This window comes from Meles meles, chromosome 21 (genome assembly GCF_922984935.1).
Source record: "Meles meles chromosome 21, mMelMel3.1 paternal haplotype, whole genome shotgun sequence".
Lineage (NCBI taxonomy): Eukaryota > Metazoa > Chordata > Mammalia > Carnivora > Mustelidae > Meles > Meles meles.
In genome coordinates this window covers 16,722,016-16,747,774 of record NC_060086.1, presented here as the reverse complement: position 1 = coordinate 16,747,774, position 25,759 = coordinate 16,722,016, and the positions used below count along the sequence as shown (strand labels likewise).

Sequence of the window (25,759 nt, the reverse complement as noted above, 5' to 3'; positions counted from 1 at the left end):
GAACCTGATCACAGAGCCTCTGGGCTTGGCTCTTCCCGGAGCGGCAGGGCCCAGAGCCACCTGCTTTCCGGGTATGTGACCTGATCGGAGGGGTGGGCTGGCATGAGGGAGAAGGAAGCAAAAGCCAGAGTTGACAAATAGACACACTCCCTCGTTAGCCTCATGGCTAACGCCACTGCACGTGGTGCTGGTGGTGGTGACGATCGTGATAAAGGTAGAAACTGAAGATGTGGGCGTGGGAGAGCTCCGGGCCGCAGACCGATTTGTGCCCGTTCCCTGTCCTTCCTCTACCCGGTCCTTTGTTTATGGTCCGCCTGTTCTGAAGCAGGCACGCGGCTCGGCACTCCTGCCCCAGGCCCCGCAGACCATAATCTGAGGCAGCAGTGCCCTGTTCCTCCGCAGAAGGCCCCAGCCGGGGAAGCCCTGCCGGGCTGCCCGGGAAAGCCCGCGGGGGCTGAGGCCAATCTTGGGGAGCATGGGGGAAGCAAGGCCAGGTGCAGAGCCCCGCACAGGCAAAGGTGCAGAGGTGGAGAAGTCCTGCGTGCTGGGTCTGGGAGAGGTTTGTTGATGCTGGAGGTGGCAGGGGTGAGGAGAGAGGAGGGCAGAGCTGAGGAGGGGGCCAGGAGGTGTCTGGTGGCAATTGTTGGCGTAGGGAGTAGGCACCAAGGAGATGGGGAGATGAGGCATGTGTTGGGGTGAGCCTGGCCAGCATCCTGGGGCTGCCGGCTTCCCCCGCCACCTCAGGGCTGCTCCCTCTGCTTCCGTTCTGCAGGGGCCCCCGGCTCTCGCCCGGACCCGCAGCCTTCGGCAGGCTGATCTGGCCAGGAGGCCATGGGGCTGAGCACCCAGGAGCCGAGGTCCAGCCACAGAGTGCGCAGTGGGGCTGCCCCCAAGCACCTGCCTGCCTCCAGGCCGGGAGTGGGGCAGGGGGACAGTGGGATGGGCCCATCCCTTTTCTTTGGCTTGAGCCTGGAGTCTCTTCCCCCACAAGGAAACTGAAAGATTGATTCCCACCCCCAGAGGCTTCTTCATGGGAGGCTGGCTGTGCCAGAGAAAAGGCAGTGGACAGGGTCCTGCTTCTCTCTGAGACCCTTCTAACGGCTTGCACCAGTGAGGGGGGCCTGCACATGTGTGTGCACGTGTGTGCACGTTTGCGCATGTGGCCTCCGGCAGGCCCCACCCACAGTGACCCTCAGCATTGTCACTGAGCCCGCTGCTCCCTGGGTCTCAGTGGCCCACCTATAAGGACAAGGCTCTGGGGGCCCTACCGGTGGGTGTGTGCCCGGCTGGGCCTGAGGACCCCAGTTACTAGTGTGTGTGTCCCCACACTGACAGCTGGCAGTGGACCTCCACCCACAGAGCCCCAAGAAGCAGCTGTTCCCACTCCCCCATTAGGGTATAGAGCTGGACCTGGGGACACGCCTCTTCTGTGGGGCAGCTGGGGGAGGGGGGATGTGGATGCCAGGTGCCCTGTGGGGCCACCCAGGCACAGATAGGGAGAGGCCTCTGAAAGGACAGAACTACTCCAGAGGGTCTTCCTGGAGGCGGTGGCCACAGATTGACCTGGCTGAGAAGGTGGAGGGAGGAATGTCCAACCTACAGAGCAGGCAGAGCCACATCAGGCCAGGGCCTGGGGTCAAGTGCATGTGCATGGCCCTGGAGAGGCCAAGCCAGAGAGATGAGCCAGCAGAGAAGGATCTGGGCCCAGTGTCCTACTCAGGAGAAGACATACACACACAGAGGGACAGAGGCACTAGAGAGGCCTCATCTGCTCGAGCCGCCTGCCCGGGACAGCGGCCAGAGTCAGGCCGGCCTCTTCGTGTTCAATCAGAACAGAGCACACACTTGGGCACATTTCAAGTCCCTCGTGGCCGCATGTGAGCTGGAGAACATGCCCGTCCCCACGGAACGTGCTTGGACAGTGCCTGGCAGGGACCGGGGACACAGGCTGTGTCAAGAAGCAGGCTCAGCCCCTGGACAGGGTGAAGATAGCTGGCCCACAAGGTGGGAGGTCTGTGCTGCCCAGCAAGGCCAGTCGCAGGACCCTAGTAGGCATCATTCAAGCCCCCATCTTGTGGGCTGCGTCCCATAGGCCCTTGGTTGTCCCCATCCTGTGTTTGCAGAGCGGGGAGGGTCCCTGGCATTTGGTAAATCCTTACCAGGTCGAGGCTGAGCTCCATCGCTGGCCCAGCCTGGAAGGTGCCTCCTGTGGACACTGCCCCCACAGGTGCAGGCAGGGGCACAGAACACACCTGGACTTTGTGCCGGGGGGCGTGTTTGCCCTGACATGATTTGCACGTCCCCGGATTGCTGAGGTCCAGCACTTGCTGTTGCCATGGGTCCCTGCTGCTCAGGTGTCTGCTAAGTACCTGTGTTTACAGAATGATGTTCCCCCTTCCAGAGAGTCCTGTCTGGTGGCCAGGGCAGAGGGCCACGTGTTAATCCTGGGAGAGGGGCTGTCTGCAGCTCACTGTGGGGCACAGATGTCAGACTCAAGGGGGTCCTAGAGTTTCTTTGTCTCCTGAGGGGGAGACCTGGAGGCGGGGAGGTCGTAGGCCGTGCCCGGGCTGCACACAGAGCCAACCTGAGGAGACTCGGCTGGGCTCTGGGTTTGTGGTGAGCCATTGTGGGCTGGAGCACAGCTTTGCTCTAGACAGAGCCTTCCTGTCTGCTTGCCAGTCCAGGAAGGTCCAGGATGAGCCTGGACATCTTTGCTGTGGCATCAGGAAAAGTAGTATGAAAGAGTGCCTTTGAGCAGGAGCCGGAAATGGGGCCAACCAGCAGTTCTTGAAAGTTCAGTGTGATAATGTGGTTCGAATGAAATGGGTTACTGTAGTCAGTATATAGCTGCAGGCCTTGTCAAGGCCTTTACGGCGCTGCTGGGCACTGTTGAGGCCCCAGAGGGTGCTCCAGTATGCATGTTACCCAAACTCCAACCTCTCTGAGGACTCCTTTTGTGCTACAGGTCCCTGGGCAGGTGGGACACACAGTTGGGAATGCTGACTTAGCCACTGGGAGACATGAGGGGAAGATGGACAGTTCCAGGAAGGTGGAACAGTTGAGCAAAGGCAGTGGGGTGGGAAAGCAGGAGACAGCAGATGGTGCTCCCTCAAGCTCAGGGGAAGGGGAAAGGGCAGAGGGAGCTGACTGCGGTCCTAACCAGTGGGGGGCCCTGATGGAACTTTGGAAAAGGGATCACCTCCTGTAGGGCTCAGAAGTGGCCCCAAGAGAGCCTCTCTCACACCCTCGAAGGGGGGCGCTGTCTGGGCAGGTGGGCTGCTAGATGGCTGAGTGGGCCGAGGGAGCATCTGTGCAGCCTGAACCTGGCCCCCAGCTCACGCCCCAGGAAAGTCCCCTCATTCTGTGTGGGGTGGCTCCTGGCTGCCCCCGCTCCCTGCGCTCGGGAGCCAGGGGCTGCCTTCAGCCTCTGCCTTCCTGGAGAGCCTGCGTCTGGCTGGCGGTGGGGACCTGGTGGGTGAGGGGCTGCGCAGTGTTCAGTAGCCTGCTCCCTCCTGAGGGAAAACCTGGCCGGAAGAGTTGGCCCATCCCCACCCCGGGGTCCAGACACTTCCTCGCTGGCTGATTTCAAGCTGGTGTGGGGGACACGCGTCCCCTCACTCTATGCTGTTGGCAGCTGCAGAGGCGACAGGTGTCGGCGGCCGCAAGAGCACTCAGTAGGGTGTCGTAAAGTAAGCGGGAAGTGATGAGGTTTCCACGTTTATTGCTTTTTTAGGCTGACTTACGTAGTTGTGTGTTTATACAAGTTGGTCTTCAAGGATGACTTGGACAGCGGGCTCACACGCTCTTGGAAGCATGACAGCCTGTTTTCGCTGGCCAGCACAAAGCCACTAGCACCTGCCTGCTGGAGGGTTTTGACAGGGATCAACCCTTTGTCTCATCCCGTTTTCTCTAGGCAAACAAGGGAGCAGGAGACTCCTCCTGACTTCTTTTATTTCTCGGACTATGAGAGGCACAACGCGGAGATCGCTGCCTTCCACCTGGACAGGTAAAGACCTCCCGCCTGAGCCCCGGGTCCGAGCGCCGTATGTCGGGGGGCCATCCCCCCAACACCCCGCTGGGAGGGTCCTGTCATTACCCCGTTGTGCAGAGTAGAAACTGAGGCAGGCCTTGCTGGTAACCATTCCCCTGCAGCACAGAGGTGGGGTCTGCCCTGTGATGGCCTAACCCAGACTGTCATGCTGTGTGCCCCACACCAAGGACAGTGCTGGGCAGGAGCCAGTGACCTGGGCAGGCATGATCCACCAGGGAGAGGGGAGGAGTACGAGTGCTGGGAGTTTTAAGGCAGGGTGTTTCGGGATGTAAGCCCTGGGGCCACGTGAGACCAGGGGACACGAGTCTCGCACCCACTCCCCCCCATCACCTGTCTCCTAGGACAGCCCTACCAGGCCGCATGTGAATGCCCTTTCGGTGTCCACACAGCTTCTCACTGCTGGGGAGCTGGGCAGGAGGTGGTGTTTGGCCGTGTCGTGAGCCTCTCAGCAGCCCCCCTGCCTGCCCAGGGCTGTGCACCCTCCAGGGGCGGTCATGGGCCTGGCTCCAGGGTCAGTCCCCAGAGTCCAGGGGGTGGGGGACCCCACCTCGGAACGCAGGAAAAGGGGTTTTCATTCCGCACCAGCCCGGAGCAGACCGGGGCATGGAGGTGAGACCCTCTCCCTGTCCCTTTCCCTCCAGGATCCTAGACTTCCGCCGGGTCCCGCCCGTGGCCGGCAGGATGGTCAACATGACGAAGGAGATCCGGGATGTGACGAGGGACAAGAAGCTGTGGAGGACCTTCTTCATCTCCCCAGGTAAGCTGCCCCTCGCCAGTCTTCCCACACACGTCACTACGAGCCTGCTTCCCTTTCCAAGATGGAAGAGAGAAACCGGGAAGAATTCTTGTGTGATCCAGTCCGCACCATGACCCCGTGCGGGGTGCCCCCCCGGGGGCTGGGCCACGCCACAGGACCCCGGGCCGCGTCGCCGGTCCTTGTCAGCCATTTCTGCAGGTTCTAGTGCACACTTTCTGGAGATGTTGCTCAGTGTTCAGAAGTTAAGATAAAACGTGACCATGTCCCCACACTCACCTCCGGGTTACCCGTCACCAGCGTCCTTCCACATGAGATGGCCACTCTCCGGCTCTGTCTTGGACTAGTTCGGAGGCTCACTGAGGGACTGGTGTAGGGCCGGCAGAGAGGGCCGGCCTGTACCTGCCAAGAGCACATCGTGCCTGTGGCCACTCGGGCTGGAGAGCGTCCCCGCAGCCAGAAAGGAGCCCATTCCGTGTGGGTGGCCCCCAGACCCTGCGGATGGGGCCCGTCCGGAGCTCCCACACACAGGGCGCCCTGGGCACTGTGTCATCCCACGGCGGGCAGGCTCTGGGCCATGCTACCACAACAAGGGGACATGCACGTTAGTGAGCGCCAGCTGCATACCAGGCTCTACCACGTACCCGCTAGAGGGTTCCTCATTCGATTCCTAGGCAGGAGTGCGGGGCACACTGTCTCCTCATCCCCACTTCTGCGTGATTCTATGGAGGCATGGCTGACACACTGTCACTAGTAGCCAAGGGCAGAGTTACGTGAGTTTCAATGAGCAGAGAAGCCGCTCACTGGTCCATCCTCTCCGGTCCCATCCTGCCCCGTCTCTCCCGACGATGCGATCTGTTCCCTGTCTCTGGGGGCTACTTGGCGTTTCCTACAGTTGTGCACAAGTGGGGTGGCATACGGGTGTAACTTTGTCTCCCAGTGCCCGACGGCACCACATCAAGAGTCCCCCGTGTCGTTGCATGGTGTCCTGCGTGCTCGTCGGAGTCCTGTTGTTGTGGACGGACACACCGCGTTGGCTCATCCCGTCGTCTGCCAATGGGCCCGACACAGGGGACTCAGTGACTTGCCCAAATGAAGGGGAAGAGCTGGAGTCTGAGTGTCAAGAAAGACAAACCAACCAAGAAGCTTCTCTATCTTACTTTCCTGGTGCAGAGGGAGCTCCCCTTGGGGACCCGCCTCTGGGTCCAGAGGCGCTCGCCCAGGTGCATGGCAGCTTTGCTGGGGGCTCATAGGGAAGGGGCCGTGCACCCGGCAGCGTCCAAAACCCCACGACTGATGTCCCACAGGGGTGGTTGAAGGCTTGTGGATTCCTTTTTAGACACAAACCACGGAGCCAGTTCTCAGTCTGAGCGGGCGACGGCACGGGCCTGTCGCACTCCGGCGGTGTGCCATTCCGTGCACCACAGCTCTCATGTTCCCAGGTGCCACACGGCAATCGCCGGGACACATGGTTCTCTCTAAAGCAGCTGAGTGGCAGGAACGAGCTTTGACCCCGTTCTAGAAAACGAAGTCTGTTCAGATTCACTGGTAGCCTTTGTGCTTTGCCTGCCCTTCTAGAACCCTCTGTTGCCACATTGCCACAGAGCTTTGCTTGAGAGCCAGGTGCATGTTGGAGACGTTTATCGGCAGCGGACATCCCCTCCACCTTCCAGGGGCCCGAGTGGTTCTGTCTGGGCTCAGTCAGGAAAGGGGAACGTGCCAGCAGCCGGCAGGGGAGCTTGGCGCCAGCCGGGAGCTAGATGGGCGTGTGCAAGGTGGAGACGGCTTGACCCTCAGGCCTCACGGGTGGAGGGTTCTGATGCAGAGTCACCTGCTTGCTGGGTCCTTCCTTGGCCCGTCTTCCCCCGAGGTCTCAGGTGTTGGAGGAGCTGGCCTTAGGGTGTGGGGAAGGCTGGTTTTCTCGGCCGACCACCTCGATTGTCGTCACTGAGATGAAACATGGCTCACCCTCCTTCCTCCTGCTCGCCTGCTTCTGCCCAAGTGCAGGGCTGAGCCAATGACCGCCCCCCTGCGCCAGCCTCTGACTCACTTGCTAGGCCGGTGTCGACCCGGTCACCATATTCAACACTCGGCCCACAAGCATGTGCTGCTGGGGCCCTCGATCAGGTGGGGACACTGAGGCACGAGGAGGGGAAGCCCCACACCAAGGTCGTACCCCTGGGAAGCTCTTGGGGCCCCGCCCTGGCCATTCCTTTAGAACAAGGCTTGGGTCACTAGTGAGGACGCTGTGCCCTCACAACACGCCTTTCTCTCCGAGGGTTAACCTGTCTCCCAGCAGCTTCTGCCCTTATATGGCAGAGCCCAGGGCTCCAGCTCAGGGGATCGGATAAAGGTTTCCCTCTTGAACGAGGAGCCGCTGCCTGGCCTGAGGCTTACGGTGCATCAGTGGGACCGGGACGAATGTGTCAACACAGGCAAGCTGGTAGACGGGTCTGTCCCACATTGTCCTGCTGTGCTGGTTCTAGGATCAGGAGGTCCCAGGGAGGCAGAGAGGCCGGTGATGCAGGCGGGGCTCACTGTGCGCAGGCAGCACGGTGGGAGCCCCTGCGCCGCCTTCCCGTGTCCCCCAGATGGCTGCTCACCAGCCACAGAGACCCTGCATGGTCCAGAGAGGAGACCCCTCATCTGGGAAGCTAGCTGTTTGCACCGCTGGGAAGAGGCCTGAGCATGGTGGCCGCCGTTCTGACTGCTGTGTCCCTATACACTTCAGGCTTTTGAGGGCTACCCCACCCACCGCAAACACAGTCACCGACCACAAGGACATGAACCTCACCACTGTGTGCACACAAGTGCCATGGCGTCCTGGACCAGTAGGGGACACCTGGCCAGGCGTCTGGCAACAAATCAGCAAACCGGGCAGCAGGAGATGCGCACTTCATAAATGACCCGTGTTCCCTGCGATCCGAGTCCCGTACCATAATGTTCACCCTCTTTTTGCGGCGACTAAACGACCAAGGCATTTTATTCTTGTTTTTTAAGTAATGTGCCCATACCGCGGGGTTAAATTGAGTTACATTTGCTCTGCTTTATTTTTTTATGAAGTTCATCATTTTGGAGGGTGCGGTTCTGCGGCTTCTAGTGCATTTGTGATGTGCCACGTCAGCACCCGTTCCAGAACATTCTGTTCACCCCTGTTTACCATCACCCCTCCGCCCCCCCCCCCCCGCCCCTGTCCCTGAACCCCCAGGGTTTCTGTGTGCCTTTGCCTGTCTGGACGTTTCACACACACAATGAGACAGTGTGTGGCTTCTGTCACCGAGTGTCATGTTTGCATGGTTTGTCCCCGGTGGAGGCTTCCTCCTGGGTAAACAGTGCACCCCGTTCTATGGAGGGATAGCCCCAGGGAGACGTGCGGGTTCTGTGCACTCCCCGGCCCGTGGGAACAGAGCCGCCGGGCCCTCGGTGCCAGGTGCTGCAAGGAGGTGTGCTCGCTTCCCTCGAGGGCAGCATTGCTCTGTCGTGGGTCTTTCCATGCCAGCTTTCAGACAGGCCACCAGCCTGGCTTCCAGAGCAGCCACACAGTGTCCAGCCAGTGGCACTGAAGCAGCTCCCGTGTCCCCATGCCCTCAGCGATACCCCTTAGTGTCTGTTCTCCCGACTGAAACTGGCTGGGGGCGTAGGAAACGGGGTCTCACTGTGGTCCCGATGGCACTCCCCTAATGACCAAGACGGGGAGCCTCTTTCTCATGTCCATGTTGGCTGTTTCTGTAGTTTCTTTGGGGGAAAATCTGTGGAACTCCTTGGCCCATTTATGAATGGGGCTATTTATCTTAGTGGGTCGTAGGAGTCCTTCGTGTGGGCTGCATGCTAGACCTTGTCAGAGCTGAGACTGGCAAGCGCTCTCTCCCACCAGGAGCGTTATAGTTTTTTCCTGGGGAGAATGCCTCTTTTAAGCCACTGAGCACGGACTCTAGAATTCCAGTAGGTGCCTGTCCCAGATCCTAGTGCCAGCTCCCCCAGCTGTGTGGCCTCGGGCAGGTCAGCCCCCCTCTCTGGGCCTCAGCGTTTGTACCATGGGCAGCACTGGTTTGTGAGATCCGGTGGGAGAAAGTCAGTGAGCCTGGCTGGTCAGGTAGACGGTGTGGACTGGGCCTGCCCCCTTGGGTGGATGGTGTGGACAGGAGCCTATCAGACAGACAGTGTAGATGGGGGCCCCGCCCATTGGGTGGACAGTGTGGATGGGGGTTCAGGCAGGATGGACTGTGTGGATGGGGGCCCTTTGGATGGACCGTGTGGACGGGGACCTGTGGGACAGACAGTGCGGACTGGGGCCCAGCCTATTGGACGGATGCTGTGGACGGGGGCCCATGGGGCAGATGGTGTGGACAGGGGGTTGTAGGACAGACAGCGTGGATGTGCCTCATGGGACAGACTGTGGGCGGGGCTGGCAATAGGGCATTGCCCCCCTTACCTGTGTGCCTGTGTGTCCCCAGCCAACAACATCTGCTTCTATGGAGAGTGCTCCTACTACTGCTCCACGGAGCACGCCCTGTGCGGGAAGCCAGACCAGATTGAGGGCTCACTGGCGGCCTTCCTGCCTGATCTGTCCCTGGCCAAGAGGAAGACATGGCGGAACCCCTGGAGGCGCTCGTACCACAAGCGGAAGAAGGCGGAGTGAGTGTCGGGCAGGCCCTGCCGTGCGGGGCCCCATCCTTTGGCTGGCATCGCGGGGGTCTCGGAGGCTTCTGCCCACTGTGCTCAAATGGGCCTCGGGCCTGCTGCTGGCCTCAGGCTGGAGGGGATGTCAGGAAAGGGGGGCACGCGCAGCTCTGCCTGACCCCAGACTGAGTGACACCGCCCCTCATGCACAGATGGCAGGAAGGGCGGCCTAATTCTGGGAACCAGACGCGTCCCCCACGTGATTGGTGCTGGCCAGCCCAGTGCAGGCTGGAAACACAGCCTCTCAGGACTGGACCTCTGCATTCGCTCCATGCCCTTCTTGTCCCTGAAGAGATGGCTGTGAAGGGGTCTCTGGGGTGTGGTGTCCAGGTCCTAACCCTCCAGAACCTTGGCATCTGGGGCGAACGGCAGCCTCCAGACATGGCTTGATCACCTCCCAACCCCCTGCTCCTGTTAATGCGGCCTCAGCGGGCAGCCCTGCTCTGTGGTGACACCTCTCTTCGCCCCACGTCCTCACTGCAATAATCCCGCTGTGCTGAGCTGGCCTGGGCCTCCCTGTCCACCCAGAGGAGGAAACTGACCTTCTCACACGGGCTCCCCGGCAGGTGGGAAGTGGACCCCGACTACTGTGAGGAGGTGAAGCAGACGCCCCCCTATGACAGCAGCCACCGTGTCCTGGACATCATGGACATGACCATTTTTGACTTCCTCATGGGTAAGTTGGCAGCCCGGGCTTGCACCAGGAGCGCCCACCCTGCGTGTGACCCAGCAGCGGCCAAGCCCCTGCTTTGCTCGGTCCCTTAGGCTCCAGGCTCAGAGGTGGGGAGTCGGCCCCTGAGTTTTCAGCTTGCTTCTCTCCACAGGAAACATGGACCGCCATCACTATGAGACTTTTGAGAAGTTTGGGAACGAGACGTTTATTATCCACTTGGACAATGGAAGAGGGTGAGCCGCGTTCTTACTCCTCCAGACCCAGGAGGACAAGGCTCTGAGTGGGGGATGGTGGCTGTCCCCCACAGATGCTGTGTGTGTGATGCAGGGTGCTGGCCCTGGGCCTCCAGCTCCTGTCAGCAGGAAGCATCGGTAGTGTTACTCCTCCTGGTCCCCAGGGTCACCCTGTGTGCTGGGTCCTGCGATGTCCTCATGTTGCCCTGGAGAAACTGAGGCTCAGAGAGGCTGCTTTCCCAGAAGGGCCAGGCTGTGAGGTGCACTTTGCCCCTCACATAGTCACATGGGATTGGCTAGCCGGGACGTGTGGCCCTCCCTGCCCCACAAAGAGGGCCTGTGGCCACTGCAGGCTGGACCCTGGGCTGTCCTGGGCCACCAAGGAGAGCTGTCTGCCGGGTGGATGTGCGTACAGGAACCTGCCATTCCCAAATGGTTGCTAGTGCTGGTGCTCGGATAAGTTGGCACCGGGCAGCTGGACAGTTGGGCGTGGGGGCTGCGGACTCCCAACTGCCAAGGACAGTACCGTGGCTGGACCCTGGGGGCACCTTCTCCACTTAGCCTGCCTCAGACCCCAGTACAGCAGCCAGAACACTAGGGTACCTTCAAGGACATGCCTCATCCCAGGGCCTGCGTCTGGTGCTGGGCACAGCAGAGACAAGACAACACAGCCCAGGTGCTAGGGACACAGTGCCGGGGTGCTGGCGACACTCAGCCGGGGGTGCTAGGGAGTCAGCCAGGAGTGCTGGAGACACAGTGCCGGGGTGCTGGGGACACTCAGCCAGGGATGCTGGAGCACAGTGCCAGGTTGATGGGGATAGTCAGCCAGGGGTACTAGGACACAGTGCTGGGGTGATGAGGACAGTCAGCCAGGTGCACTGTGGACACAGTGCTGGGATGTTGGGTACACTAAGCCAGGGGTGCTTGAGACAATCAGCGAGGGGCACTGGGGATACAGTGCTGGGGTGCTGGGGACACTCAGCCAGGGATCCTGGGGCACAGTGCCGGGGTGCTGGGGACATAGTTCTGGGGTGATGGGGACAGTCAACCAGGGGTGCTGGGGACAGTCAGTTGTGGGAGCTGGGAACACATTGCTGGTGATAGTCAGCTGGGGGTGCTGGGGACAGTCAGCAGGAAGCACTAGGGATATAGTTCCTGGGTACTAGGGACACTCAGTAGGGGTGCTGGGCCACTCAGCCGGCGGTCTGGGGACAGTCAACCCAGAGTGCTGGGGCACTGGGGACACAGTGCTAGGGACACTCCACTGGGCATACTGGGGTCACTCACCCAGGGGTGCTGGGGACAGTCAGCTATGGGAGCTGGGAACACCGTACTGGTGAGTCAGCCAGAGGGTGCTGGGGATACTCAGCCAGGGGTGCTAGGTTACAGTGCTGAGGTGCTAGAGCCACTCAGCTGGGTGCAGTGGGGACACAGTGCTGTGGTGGCAGAGATCAGCCAGGGATGCTGGGGACACAGTGCTGGGATGCTGAGGAAACTCAACCAGGGGCCCTAGGGAGAGTCAGCCAGGGGTGCTGTGGACTCAGTGCCAGGGTAGTAGATACAGTGGGGGTGCTGGGGACACAGTGCTGGGATGCTGAGGACACTTAGCCAGGGGTGCTGGGGATCTAGTGCTGGGGTACTGGGGACAGTCAGCTGGGGGTGATAGGGACACAGTGCTGGGGTGTTGGGGATGGGGTGCTGGGGCACAGTGCCAGGTTGCTGAGGACACTCAGCCGGGGGTGCTGGGAACAGTGTTGGGATGTTGGGGACACTCAGCCAGGTGTGCTAGGGAGAGTCAGCCAGGGGAGCTAGGTTACAGTGCCAGGGTGTTGGGGTCACTCAGCTGGGGGCACTAGGGACACAGTACTGGGGATGTTGGGACCCTAACCCAGGGGTGCTGGGGACAATCAGCCAGGTGTCCTAGAGACACCCAGCCGGGGTGCTGGGGTGCTGGGGACATAGTGCTAGGGACACTCCACTGGGGGGTGTGGGGAAACTCAGCCAGGGGTGCTGGGAACACAGTGCAAGGGGTGATGGGGACAGTCAGCTGCGGGTGCTGGGAACACAGTGCTGGTGACAGGTAAGTATGCTGGGGACCTAGTGCTGGGTGCTGGGGACACTCAGCCGGGGGTGTTGGTGACAGCTGGTGGTAGTGCTGGGGACACAGTGCTGGGGTGCTAGGGACAGTGAGCTGAGGGTGATGGGCACAGTGCCGCATGCTGGGGACACTCAGGAGTGCTAGGGCACAGTGCTGGCTGCTGGGGACACTCAGCTGGGGATGCTGGGGCACAGTGCCAGGGCTGCTGGGGAGAGTCAGCTGTGGGTGCTGGGGACATAGTGCTGGTGACAGTCAGCTGAGGGCACTGGGGACCTAGTACTTGGTGCTGGGGACAGTCAGCTGGAGGCACTGGGGTCAAAGTGCTGGTGGGCTAGGGACAGTCAGCCCAGGGTGCTGGGCATATAGTTCTGGGGTACTGGGGACACTCAGCCAGGGGCGCTGGGGTGATGCGGACAGTCAGCCGGCGGTGCAGGGGACATGGGACACAGTGCCAGGGTGGTGGAGATAGCTGGGGGCGCTGGGGATACAGTGCTGGGATCCTGGGAATACTCAGCTGGGGGTGCTGGGGAACTAGTGCTGGGTTCTGGGGATAGTCAGCTGGGGACACTTGGGACACTAAGCCAAGGGTGCTGGGCATATAGTTCTGGGGTACTGGGGACACGTAGCCAGAGGTGTTAGGGACAGCTGGGGGTGCTGGGGCCACTCAGCCCAGGGCACTGAGGACACGGTGCTGGGGTGATGCAGTCAGCCGGGGGTGCAGGGGACATGGGCAGGGTGGTAGAGACAGCTGAGGACGCAGTGCTGGGATCCTGGGGACACATAGCCAGGGTCACTGGGGAGAGTCAGCCAGGGATGCTGGGGACACTCAGCCAGGGATAGTAAGGACAGTCAGCCGGGGGTATGGGACACAGTGCCCGGGTGGTGGAGAAAGTCAGCCAGGGGTGCTGCTGTTGGCCAGCTAGGGGCACTGGGGACACAGTGCTGGGATGTTGGGTGCACTAAGCCGGGGGTGCTGGGGACACTCAGCAGGGGGGTGCTGGGTGCAGAGTGCTGGGGTGATGGAGACAATCAGCTAGGGGTGTGGGGGACACTCAGCTGGGGTTGCTGGGGACAGTGCTGGGATGCTGGGGACACTCGACTGGGGGCGCTGGGGACACAGTGCTGAGGACAGTCCACTGGGGGTGCTGGGGATACTCACCCAGGGGGCTGGGGACAGCTGGGGATTCTGGGGCACAGTCCTGGGTAATGGGGACAGTTAGCTGGGGCGCTGTGGACACAAAGCCAGGACTTGGGGACAGCAGTGTCTTGGGGACACACTGCCCCGTCTCCATGGCTGTGGCTCTCCAGTAGGGCACACAGGGTGCTGCGCACTGCAGGGCTGGGGTCCCCCATGGAGTGCCCCGTTGCAGGCTCTGCACACGGGTATCCTGCGTGTCGTGTCCCCAACACTCTGTGCTTCCTCGGCAGGTTTGGGAAGTATTCCCATGATGAGCTGTCCATCCTGGTGCCTTTACAGCAGTGCTGCAGGTATGGTGCCCCACTCTGCACCCCCCGGGGAGCCCCCAGCCCAGCCACAGATTGGGCAGAAGCCCCCAAGCCCCACTCCCACAGCCCAGCAGCGTGCAGCCCAGCACCCGGAGCCCGAGCTGTGGCATCCCCAGCCCTTCCTGGTGCACGTCTCAGGCCAGCCGTGATGGCCCCTGTCACAGATGAAGACACCGGGGCTCAGACTGGCATCCTGCCCACCCCCAGCACTCCGTGCCCCTCGCTGCCACCCTCTGTGGGGCTCCTCCCCACACACTTCTTCCCTTTACAGGTGGGGAACCAGGCTGTGGGGCAGAACCAGGAGCTCCCTGCCCGGGGAAAGTGTGTGGGCTGGGCTCAGTCTCCCAGACGCATGGGCCATCCCTCCCCGCCATGCGTCTGCCTGGAGTGTCGGGTCCCTGTGGGCACTGCCAGGCCTCCCATGGCCACCTGCTCTGACAGGCAGGACCCTTACCGCGGCGCCTCCGGGAGGCAGTAGCTGGATCAGGCAGGGACCCACCTGGGACTGCCCCTGGCTTGGCGCCGGCATCCCCTGTGCCCAGGCCCCAGAGGCTGGGGCCTGACCTGTCTCTCCCCGGCAGGGTCAGGAAGTCCACCTACCTTCGGCTGCAGCTCCTGGCCAAGGAGGAGTACCGGCTGAGCCTGCTGATGGCGGAGTCCCTGCGCAAGGACCGCGTGGCCCCCGTCCTGTACCGGCCGCACCTGGAGGCGCTGGACCGGCGGCTGCGCATCGTGCTGCGGGCCATTGGGGACTGCGTGGAGAAGGATGGGCCACACAGCGTGCTGGAGGATGACCTGGATGCCGAGCACAGAGTGCCCCCCAGCAGGTAGTGACCGAGAGCCGCCGGCCTGCCGTGGAGGAGGGACACGCATGTCCACGCTGTGATTCGATGACTGCGGGAACAGATGGACAGCTCCTGGGGTCAGGCACCACAGGCCCGACGGAACTTACCGTGTCCGCTTTGAGACCGGAGAAGGCTGGGGAGGGGGCGCTCTGTGCTCATGGACAAGGCGGCCTGGCGGCGGGGGCCACCCACCCTTCTGTATGGGAAGGAAGCCTTTACTGACTGTTTTGTATTTATACTTGGTGTCTATGTATATAAATAGAGCGACACCCTGCAGACCCCAGACCACCCACCAAATGCACACGTGGGGGCCGCGCCCCCTGGCGCCGGCCTCTCCTGCCAGGTGTGCTCCCACTCTGGACCTAACTTGAAACAGACTCCCACCTGTCCTTCCTCCTGGGAGGCCCGCGGCCAGACGGCTCACGGTCTCAGCCCGGTGCACCGCGGGGCTCCGGACGGCGCCATAGGCCACTCGGCGGGCAGACTCCCAGTTTCAGAGTGACGTCAGTGACCACGTCTTCCGTTTCTCAGAGCCACCCGGCAGCGCCTGGGACCTCCCTAGGCGGCCCAGGGTGCTGCTCGTCTCCTGACTTCGCTTTGATCATTGGTGCAAAGACATCACACGGGCTTCTTCAAGGGCCTTGGCAACGGGCTGGATTTTGCGACATTTTTGTGGAATAGTTTGCAATGTGGTAAAAGTGCAATAAAAATAGAGCAAATGTATGCTGGGGTCTGGGCCCCTCACGCCCTGAGCTCAGTGGCCAGCCAGCCTCCCTCCACACAGGTCAGACCTGGAAGAGGGCAGAGCCAGGCTCAGCTTCCAAGGTCCCAGGGGCTGTGGCTGGGAGGCAGGAGGTGGGGGAAGCCCCCTGTCCCACTCCTGGCATGGCTGACCAAGCTGGGCAGGGGGTTCCTGAAGACACGGGCCAGCCCCAGAGGGCAGCAGCATGTCTACACAGCCCAGGTGTGCCCAATGGAGCCAGGAGAGGTCCGGCCCTGTAGGCTGCAGGGCCTAAATCCTCCTGGGAGCCCTTCCTGGGGGCTCCCTGAGATTGTTGCCTGCAGGGGCTCAGTGTGGGCACAGGGCAGGGCACCATGACAGGCCAGCCCCAGGGGTTCCAAGGGGAGGACACCGCTGAGCACTGACATAAACCCCAGAGAGTCCCAGGGAGCAGAGAGCCCTGGGTGTTAGAGCCCTGGCCACCTCCGGGGCTCCCAGCCCCTGGTACCCCAGGACGACTGGTGTCTGTGCACCCGGCTCCATGCAAAGCTGCCACCACGAATTATTCCTGGTCTCTAAGGCAAGACAGCAAGGTTCATCTTCTTTTCCTCATTTCACAGGTGGGGACACAGAGGCTCAGGGAGGGGCTGACATGCAGCACAAAAGTCAGTTTAGGTTTCCAGAATGGCCAAGCCATTGGCTGCCAGGCAGAGGCCTCCCCTCCCGGACCCCACCTGGGGCTCGGGCTACGGCCCACAGCAGAACCACAAAGGGACCTCAGACTACAAAGGAAGTAAATGGGGTGATAAAGAGAACCCCAAAGGCAGCCCCCCGTCAGTAACCCACCTGGCCCTGGCTTCCCACCCAGCACGCCCCTGGTGACACCACCCGCTCAGGCATCCCTGCCCCTTCCTGCCTGTGGCTATACCTGCGTACCTATGGCCTCACCCGCCATCCCCCCCAGCCTCCTGCTGGGCCCCTGTCCCTGCTGCACCGGGAGAAGCTAAATGCCTGGAGGAGGGCCTGACGAGGTCCCACGATCAGAAGTAGCCAGTTCTGCCGCCGGGACTGCGTACCCCCCAGCCTCCTCCCAGGCCGCCCCGAGAGAACAGAGGGATTCTGAGGCCAGGGCTGCTGTCCCCACCCCCCAGGCCCCCGGCCCATGTGCCACGGGTCCAACGGTGCTCACTGGGTGGCTGCTGGAGGCAGGCCAGAGGGCCCACTGGTGACCTCGACGGACCCTGGAGGTTTGCAGGGCGGTGAGGGGGACACATGGCCAACTCCCATGTGCGGCTCCAAACAACAGGGATGGCGAAGGGACAGAGGAGATGGAAACCCGGGACATGGCCACGTGCAAAGACAGGTCTCCCGAGTTCCTGGGTGGAGGCCCAACCTCCACTGTGCCAGCAATTGCAAAAGGACCTTCAAGGAGGCAACTCAAGTTGAATGTGGTGGGGGGGGCATTCCCCCAGGACTGATGTCCTTGCAGGAGGAGGAAGCACCCCTGCAGATCGCACCCGGCACATGCAGGGGCAGGCCACACAGGGCGGGCCACATGGGGACCGGCAGGAGACCTCACCAGGAGCCAGCCCGGCACCTGGTCTTCAGAGGCCGGCCTGCGGACAGTGAGAGAAGAGACGCCGGTGTGTCCGCGGCCCCATGCGGGAGCTCTGAAGCAGCACCTGCGGCACAGTGGGACATCCACATCTGGGCTTTTCCCTCGGGTCCCAGCACAGGTCTCCCAGGTCTTTCGGAGCTGCCTGAACAAAGGTAGGAGGAGGAAAGCACAGGGAGGCCAGTGATGGGGCTGGCCAGGAAGAGCGTCATAAGCAAGCACGCAGTGGTCGCCCAGATTCACGTGGGAACCTGTCTCTCTGGGACCTGGAGTCAAATCAAACCAAACCATTCCCCCGGTGCACCCACGGCTGTGGGAGAGAACTCAGAACCAACACCCAGACCAGCCTTCCCCCCGGGGCTCCAGTGAGAGCTCGTGGGGTGCAGAGAGGCCAGAGCAGAGGGAGCGGGTGCTGAGCAAACAGGAGAAAAGAGGGCTTTCCATTCTAACTCCTCTTGGTGCAAGTCAGCTCTCCTGGGACCCTTACCCACCCGTCCGGCCCTCAGACCAGACAGCATCTCACCAGAGGGGGTTAGGGGAAAGTGCGGGCAAGAACTCAAACAAAACCCCCCTCAGTCGGCCTGGGAACTCCTTCTGGAGACTCGAGGGGTGGGGAGGGGGGCAGGCGGCACCCTGCCTGAGGCCACGGGGGGGCAACATGCGTGCAGTGGGGCAATGCAGGTGGGTGGGCACCCCCTCGTTTCCCAGCCCCTCCCTAGAAGTCTGAGATGCACAAAGGACAAAGGACACCCCCCATGGCTCGAGACGGATAACAAAGGCGCCTCACGAACCGCAGGCCCTCCTGGGAGCACCCTCTGGCTCCCCCGGCCAGCTGGGAGGAACCTGAATGCAGACCGCGGGGGCCAGAGCCTCAGAGGCCAAGCGCCCGGGCAGAGGGTGCCTTCGGCAGGCTCCCAGGTGGTCCAGCCACAAAGCCTCACTCCAGTGGCTTCCACTGTCACCCAGATCACAGACCCCCCCCCACATATCCATCCCAAATCCTGACCAGTTTCCGAGGAAAACTCCGTTCCTCCCTGCACCCCAGCCAGAGGGACCTTAACAGAAGAGGCGAGCAAAGGAGGTCGCAAGCAACCTCTGCCTGGGTGTGGGGTGTGGGGAGTGAAAGAAGACAAAAGAGCAGAAACCCAAAGCCCCCCACATGGGGAGGAGCTGCCTGCCCATGTGCACGGAGGGAACTTTCTCACTCTTCTTGGCATTTGGAAGGAAGGGTTCAGAGCTGGCTGGGACCTGCCCACCTGGGAAGTGGGAACAGCGTCCACTCTATCTCACAGGGTAAGGATGGCTCCTATCCTGCTGGTTTTAAAGGGTCAAGTGGGGTGAAAGGGGTCAGCTGCCAGGTGGGGTCTGGTGGGGTCCACATTGGGGCCTCAGCCCAGATCAGCCATCCCTGTGCATCGCAGGGCTCTAACGAGGCAACTTCTCTTCACCAGGCTGACTGCTGCAGCCAGATTTGTCCTGCAGCCACCATCAGCCAGGAAAGGGCCCCACCCCACCCCACCCCCAGGGCGGGGTGGGCACCAGAAACACTGCCCAAGACTGGTCCACTTGCACCACCTAGAGGAGAGTCCCAGAAAAGCAAGAGCCACACCCCAGGGCCCAAGGACCACACCCAAATTCAACTCTCAGAAAGCCGGTCCAGACAGTAAATGTCTGCTCTTAGCCTAAGCCACTAAGTTTGGAGTGGCTTGTTACGCAGCACACAGAACAAAATGCACCTGTCAAGACTTCTGAATGAACTGCAAGAACATCTCCATCCATTCACAGTTGCTCAAAGCTCACTTGTTAGGAGCAGAAAATCATCCTGACTCCATTTCTATATCCTAGCTATTCCTGTTTCTACTGAGCTACTGCACAGGTCCTTGCAATGAGCAAAACACAGGATGGTTTGCTCTCCTATGTTGATTGTGCAGACAGACTGCACACTCTGCTATATGCCTGCTGCCTGGGGCCTGCCTCACCTCAAGAGGCAGGCCTTCCTCTTACTAGGCCCTTGGCCCCGCTATAGAGGGTCCCAAGCCCTTGTGAGCCTCAGTCATGTGGCTTGATCCACGGGATCTCCATGAGTAGAAGTGAGTGTGAGACAGGGACAGAATGCAAGGGGGCAGTCTCCCCACCCCATCCGGGGGCAGGATTTACATAATTAGCTTTGTTCTTTCGTTGGCCATTCATCACACCAAAGTGCAGGGTTCTGGAAAGGCATGTTTAAATATTTGTGAATGCCCTGTTTTGCTTCTGATTTTAAAAGAGCCATGACTGCTTGCCAAGAAGAAATCCCAAGATACTAATTGCCTCCATTTACCTTGGCTGCCAAGAGCGCACACTCAGCCACAGCCATCAGAAGCTTATTCTAATGCCTATGGTTTTGGTTTGGAAAAGTGACATGGATGTGATTTTTATATTTCTTCTTTATTCTCCCCATGCGTCACTCATGGAAAGTTTGGGAGCAAAAGAATCAAATTTCCCCTCCTGGCTCCAAGGGAGCTCCAGCCAAATCACTGTGGAAAAAGACAAGGACCTTTCCTCCGTGGGAGCTGCTGCACGCTTGCCCAGCTGGAGAACTTCTCACAAGGTCTGGAACACGGCGCGCTCCGCGAACGCCAGCCCAGCACGAGCAAGCCTGGGAGGCCTCTGCTCCTTAAGGTTCCGGTTTGATTTTTAAGGAAACTGGGCATTGATAAATCTATATGCCCAAATTAGCAAATGATTATCCACATAAGGAGTTTCCTAAAAGTATTTACATTCAAAAGATGACTTCTAAAAGAGTTCTGATACGTTCAATATCCTATAAGGTTAAAAATCAAATTTTTGAAGAAAGTTCCATGTTAGCTGTTTTGCGGACAGTTCCCACTTTCAGAAATCGAAACTGAATATTCAGCGTGTGAACAGAGGCTGCTTCTGAACGACTGAATTACCGGTGGTTTCTATTTTCATACCTTTCTCTGTTTTATACACTTTCTGTAACAGACACAGCCTTTATTAAACAACACAGCAGGGTCCGAGCAAGCCGTGACTTGGTGTAACAGAGACAGTGTCTGAAGACCCCCATGTCCCCTCCCTGTCCCCATCCTCTTTCCCGCTGTTCCAAACACAAAAACAGATTTGGTGTTTATCAAGACCAGAATTTTCTTTTTGCCATTTAGGAAAGCATCCCAACCGGTATGAGTCACCACTGCCCTTTTGATATCTGTCAGGGGCACCGCATGGCCAGTTCAGGTCGGCAGGTGAGAACCACTGACGGGCTGGCATGGAGACCCTTCCCGAGGGCTGGTGGCCCGGGGATCTCCTGCATGTGCCTGTGCCACGTCTCTGCCCAGCCTCCCGGCCACACGTTCAGACACCTGGAGTCTCCATCACCTTCCTGAAGGGTCTGAGTTCAAATCCTCTCCCCGCCACACACAGGGGGTGTCACACAGGTGAGACCCTGTGCACTGGGCATCATCAGGCGTGTCCGATTCGAGGGACCATCCCAAGAGGTGAACCAGTCAGTGTACGTAAAAACATCTCAGAACCTTGCTGACTATGTTTGCTCCTGACACCACTGTGTTTAGTAGTATTTCAAGGACGTTTCTGGCTAAAAATCAGAGAAGCCTTCCTTCTCACTTGCCAGGCCCCATATTAATAAGTTCATTTTAAAGTAGGTCAGATAAATGTTCCAGAAGTCTAAGAAACTAAAATTCGTTAGGCTTGTTTCCAAACCGACCAACTGGGACTTCCTACTGAACCGAGGGAACCGTGTGTAGGTCCCGTCCTTTCATGCTTCACACGCTCACCCGCCCACCCCCTGCGACCTCACTGGGAGAGTCTAGGACAGGATCAACCGTAACCTTGGAGGGGGTGAGGGACCCGGCCTGCACTCCCCTGCCCAGGTGGCCCAACCAGACTGTCCCCTGCTACCACCCCCCCAATCCCTGCCAGGACACCAAGGCCCCTGCTGACCTCTCCCGGGGGCTGTGCCCTCTCCTGCCCATCCGTGCCTGGCTTCAGCATCTCCTCCTCCTTGGCCACATGCCACACCAGCCACAGGCAGCTCTTATCAGCTCGGACAGGTTGCTTATCCTCTTGGTGGGTTTCAAAGCAGCTGGCAGGTGCCTTGTGCTGGGGTCCAGGTCCAGAGGAACCTCCCAGGAATCAGCCAGAACCAACTAGGGACCCAGCGCCCCGACAAGGTCTCAAACCCAGCAGCTCTGAGGGTGATTGGCTTGCACCCACAAACACAGACTCCTGCAGAACCAGCCATCCTGTTGAATGTGTCTACTGGCTTGACCCAGAAGCAGGATTCCACCAGGGGCGTCACAAAGTGCATCACAGGGTATGGGACCAATGCCCACACCAGCAAAGGAGCCCAGCTGCAGCTGGGAGGGAAGGCATATCATGCTGTTATGACATTCAGGGTTTTCCATCGGCCCCCAGAAGTGACACCTGGGGGAGGGCACCGTTTTCGGTAAGGAGAGCTCTTCATTGGAAGTGGTCCTGGGCTCTGATCATCACCAGCAGTGGGGCACAGGGCCCGGGATTATTGTCATCTGCTTCTCCATGGGCCGGTATGTGGCCTTTCCAAGGGAAGGGACCATTTTCAGGGGCCAGGCCAGCTCACATGACGTGTAAGGTACTGAATGGGCCAGGCATGACCCAGGCCTGAAGGTGATGGCTCCCCTGAGAGGTGCATCTCTGGGCCACTCCAGCTCAGGGCTCCCTCCTCATGAGGTTCAGGGTTGGGTGGCCACTAGAGCCATTCACCGAGGGGTGGAAGGTTGGAGTGAAGCTGCCATGTGGTTTCCTACTTGTCCATCATCTGTGTGACAGAGGCTTCAAGGTCCTTCTTGTAGCCCGGTGTACAGGGTCCGCTGATGCCGGCTGACCTCGCTGGCCAGGACAGGGCTCCAGCCCATCCTACCTGCTCCCACTACTTTGCCTGACCATGCAGCTCCTGGGGAGGCCAAGCCTCAGAACCCAGACTCTCCGAGAAGGCAGCTAGAGCTGGACAGAAAGATGTGGAGGGAAGGAGGAAGACAAGAAAAGCAGCTGGCAGAGAAAGCCCCCGTAGAGTAGAGGGGATGGGATTCCCTCTTCGGCACAGATGGCCTGTCTCCAATCTCATTCCCGAAGGCTGGCATCTGGGGTCTCCAAGCTACAGGGTCATCTAATTAACCTTTTCATTTTGAGATAATCGTAGATTCCATGCAGTTGTGAGGAATGAAACAGAGATCCCAGGGACGCTTTACACAGTCCCCCCTTGGGGACATCTTGCAGCACTCCAACACACGATCCCATGACCAAGACCTTGACCCTGACGCAGCACCCGCAGAGCATGGCAAGGCCACAAGGGCCCCTCGCGTTGCCCTGTTACCACTGCAACCATCCCTCCTGTCCGGACCTCCTCTTCACCCTGGAAACTGCTCCTCTGTTCTGCATTTTACCATTCTGTCTTTTTGAGAAGGTCCATAAATGGCAGCACGTAGTAGGTAACCCTTTGAGGCTGGCTTTTGCCCTCAGTGGAAGCTCCGTCCAGGCTTCCAGGGTATCGGTGGGAGGTAGCTTTGCATCGCTGAGGTATCCCTCGACATGGAGGGGACTGAAGCTTGCTCTGCCATTTCCCTGGGGAAGGGAGTCTGGGCAAGATCTGGTTTGGGGATGTGAGCAGAAAGGCGGTGATGCACACGTGCGTGCAGGTGTCTGGTGACTTCACTTCTCCACTTCTCTGGGATAAATGGCCCAGAAGGCAGCTGCTGGTCAACACTCTGTCCACCTGTTTAGTTTAGTTTTTAAAGAAGCCGCCAGAATGTTTTCCACAGGGGCTGCACCGTGTTATGTTCCCACAGCCCAGCTCGTCTGATTTTGGCATCTGACAGAGGGATAACACGGAGCCTCCGTGTTTGAGCCCCAGTGGGCTGCGGATTGTCAGCAGAAACTGGCCTCCCAGGTGGTGCTGGGGGAACCTGGAGGCACCAAGTCAGGCCTGCCCACCCTTCTCCACCAGCAGCAGTGGGCAGCATTAAGCTCTCGTGAGGCCAACTGGCTGGATGGAACAGAGCTCATTTCTGACCTAAAGGTTTTGCTTTGAAGGCAGAATTTTCTGGCACTGGACCAGAGCGGGGTCAGAGGGAAAGGGTCCAGCATTTCCTCCAAGGCCCTGGGACCCAGCCACACTGTCTCTCACTGCACAGAAGGGTGCCTCCTCCAGATCCCACCAGGAGCTCAGGAGCCTGCTCACTCAGGCAGCCTCTGAGTGCAAAGGGCACCGAGCTCTCTGTCCTGGGAGCACACTTGGTGTTTCCAAACTCTCTGGCCTGGACCCTGCTGCTCCCGGGCAGAAGGTGGGGCTGAGCCTGGTGGTGGAGGAGGCCACAGTCCTGGCCCTGTCGGTGGCCTGGCAACCCTAGGGTCCACTCTGGGATCCAGGGCTTGGAGAAGCTAGTGTCTCCCTGCGCGTTCAGGGCGCACGGACCCGCAAGCTCCGAGGAAACATCCGCCAGGACAGGGAGCCCAGGAAGAGCCCTAGCTCTGGCTCGGGGGCAGGGGGTGGGAGGGATACCCAGCGGCTCTGCCTCAAAATCTGGGGCCCCGCGCAGGGAGCGCGGGGACGCGCACTGGGGCGGGACGCGCACTGGGGCGGGAGCGGGAGGCGGGGGTGGTGTCCTGCCCGTCGGACCACCCAGAGCGGCATTCCCTCCTCCCTCCCTCCGCGGCGGTCAGCGGGTCACCAAGAGCCCCGCTCGGCTCCCCTCAGCCGCTTTACTAGTGGCTGGGGCCTCCCCCGTGCTGGGATTGGATACGAGAGAACGGGGTGGGCGAGGGCGGGGGGACCCCAGAAGCCCAGGTTCCCAGTTCGGGCGTAGAGCAGCCCGCAGTGCAGACGCTGCCGGCCCGCGTCCGGGAGGACCTCGCACCGACCTGGCGGGCGGCGCGGAGGCGGTGGCAACGACGGCTGCGGCCCCCGCAGGCGCCGGGCACGCCAAGATGTTTGACAGCTCGCAGTATCCCTACAATTGCTTCAATTACGACGCGGACGACTACCCAGCTGGCAGCTCCGATGAGGAGAAGCGACTCACGCGGCCCGCCTACAGGTGACCGCGGGCGCGTGGTCAGAGCCTCCCCGCCAGCGACCCTCCTCCTCAAGGGCCGGCCTGGGATGGAGGGAGGGCTTGCTCCTCCGGGGGCGGGGGCGGTGGGGGCGGGGGCGGGGGCATTCAGAGGAGGAGACTCGTTCCCTCAGCAAAGTCCCAAGTGTGAAGATGAGCTTCCTGGGTCCGAGCAGAAGTGGGAGGGGGGTACTCCAGGGTTCACGCTGCCCAGTGGCCCCTTCCAGTCTGCACCTCCCACACACCACGGAGTCCTGAGGGCGGAGGAGCCCTGCGCTCTGGAGGGGCCCCTGGCTAGAGGGGATTCCAGACTCCGGGGCGTCCCCTCCTCCGCCCTGCATGGCCCCATGCGCCCCTATTTGCAGCTACATCGCGCTGATCGCCATGGCCATTCAGCAGAGCCCCTCAGGCAGGGTCACCCTGTCCGGCATCTACGACTTCATCATGCGCAAGTTCCCCTACTACCGAGCCAACCAGCGTGCCTGGCAGAACTCCATCCGCCACAACCTGTCCCTGAACAGCTGTTTTGTCAAGGTAAGCCCTGGCCCCAGCCCGCAACCCCGCTCCCCGGAAAGACCCCCCAAGTGTCCCGGGCTTGAGGGCTCCGGGACCAAGGCATCCCTGATTCGGGGTGGGGGCGGATTTTGCAGCGACAGCTGCTGGAAAGTTCGTTTTTGGCAAATCGGGGTGCCTCCAATTTGCTCCATGACCAACGCCATGCACCACAAGGACAGGGACCTCTCCAGCGCTTGCCCAGAGGCGGAGAGGGGTGGGTGGCGCGCACCGGGGGCCAGACCCTCGCGGAGCCCCTCCCTCTCCCGCAGGTGCCCCGAACGGAGGGCCACGAGAAGGGCAAGGGCAACTACTGGACGTTCGCAGGCGGCTGTGAGTCGCTGCTCGACCTCTTCGAGAACGGCAACTACCGGCGGAGGCGCCGTCGCCGCGGCCCCAAGCGCGACGGGGCGGGGGAGGCACGCACAGGGGCCGCGGAGGGGCCTCAGGGGCCGCCTGAGCTGGCCCCCCACCGCCAGCCCCCAGCCCCCGCCAGTCCAGCTGCCTTGGGGAAGGAGGAGCCCAGGGGCATCAAGTTCAGCATTGACTACATCCTGTCCTCACCCGACCCTTTTCCGGGTCTCAAATGTCCCTGCGGCCCCCAGGAGGGCAGAAACCCCCAGCCGGGGACCCAGCAAATGAACCTCCACCTTTGGACAGCATGAGGCAGGGCTGGCACCCAGGCAGCCTGGGGTCTTCCAGGGGATTTCAGCCCCCGCTCAAGCCAAGAAGCAAGGTTTTGCCACATCCTTCTAACTTCCACAGACTCCTCCTGCTCCAGGCTGAAAACCACCCTGGGCTGCAGAGATGGGAGGTCAGTCTTTTGGCTTCATCGCTCCAAGTCCCCTTTGCAAGAAGACCCATGCGGTCCTGCCTGACCGAGCATTTGCTCTAGATTGACTGAATAACCCTCCTCTGAGGACTAGGAACA

The 25,759-nt window shown here is 60.7% G+C and overlaps 2 protein-coding genes across 2 annotated transcripts in view; both read left to right on the top strand.

Moving 5' to 3' along the window:
• The window catches only part of FAM20C (FAM20C golgi associated secretory pathway kinase), a 33,877-nt gene extending 18,320 nt beyond the window's left edge, over window positions 1-15,557 (top strand). The window contains exons 4-10 of the mRNA XM_045993759.1: window positions 3,914-4,006; window positions 4,693-4,808; window positions 9,260-9,440; window positions 10,052-10,161; window positions 10,310-10,391; window positions 13,918-13,977; window positions 14,577-15,557. Of these exons, the coding sequence (XP_045849715.1) occupies window positions 3,914-4,006; window positions 4,693-4,808; window positions 9,260-9,440; window positions 10,052-10,161; window positions 10,310-10,391; window positions 13,918-13,977; window positions 14,577-14,826 (892 nt within the window). The 3' untranslated portion in view covers window positions 14,827-15,557. The remainder of the gene's footprint in view (window positions 1-3,913; window positions 4,007-4,692; window positions 4,809-9,259; window positions 9,441-10,051; window positions 10,162-10,309; window positions 10,392-13,917; window positions 13,978-14,576) is intronic.
• Window positions 15,558-24,020: 8,463 nt separating this feature from the next.
• Window positions 24,021-25,493, top strand: FOXL3 (forkhead box L3). The gene is made up of 3 exons (XM_045994185.1): window positions 24,021-24,261; window positions 24,642-24,810; window positions 25,101-25,493. Exons 1-3 carry the CDS (start codon window positions 24,155-24,157, stop codon window positions 25,491-25,493), a joined length of 669 nt encoding a protein of 222 aa, XP_045850141.1. The 5' UTR covers window positions 24,021-24,154.
• The last annotated feature ends 266 nt before the right edge of the window (window positions 25,494-25,759 follow it).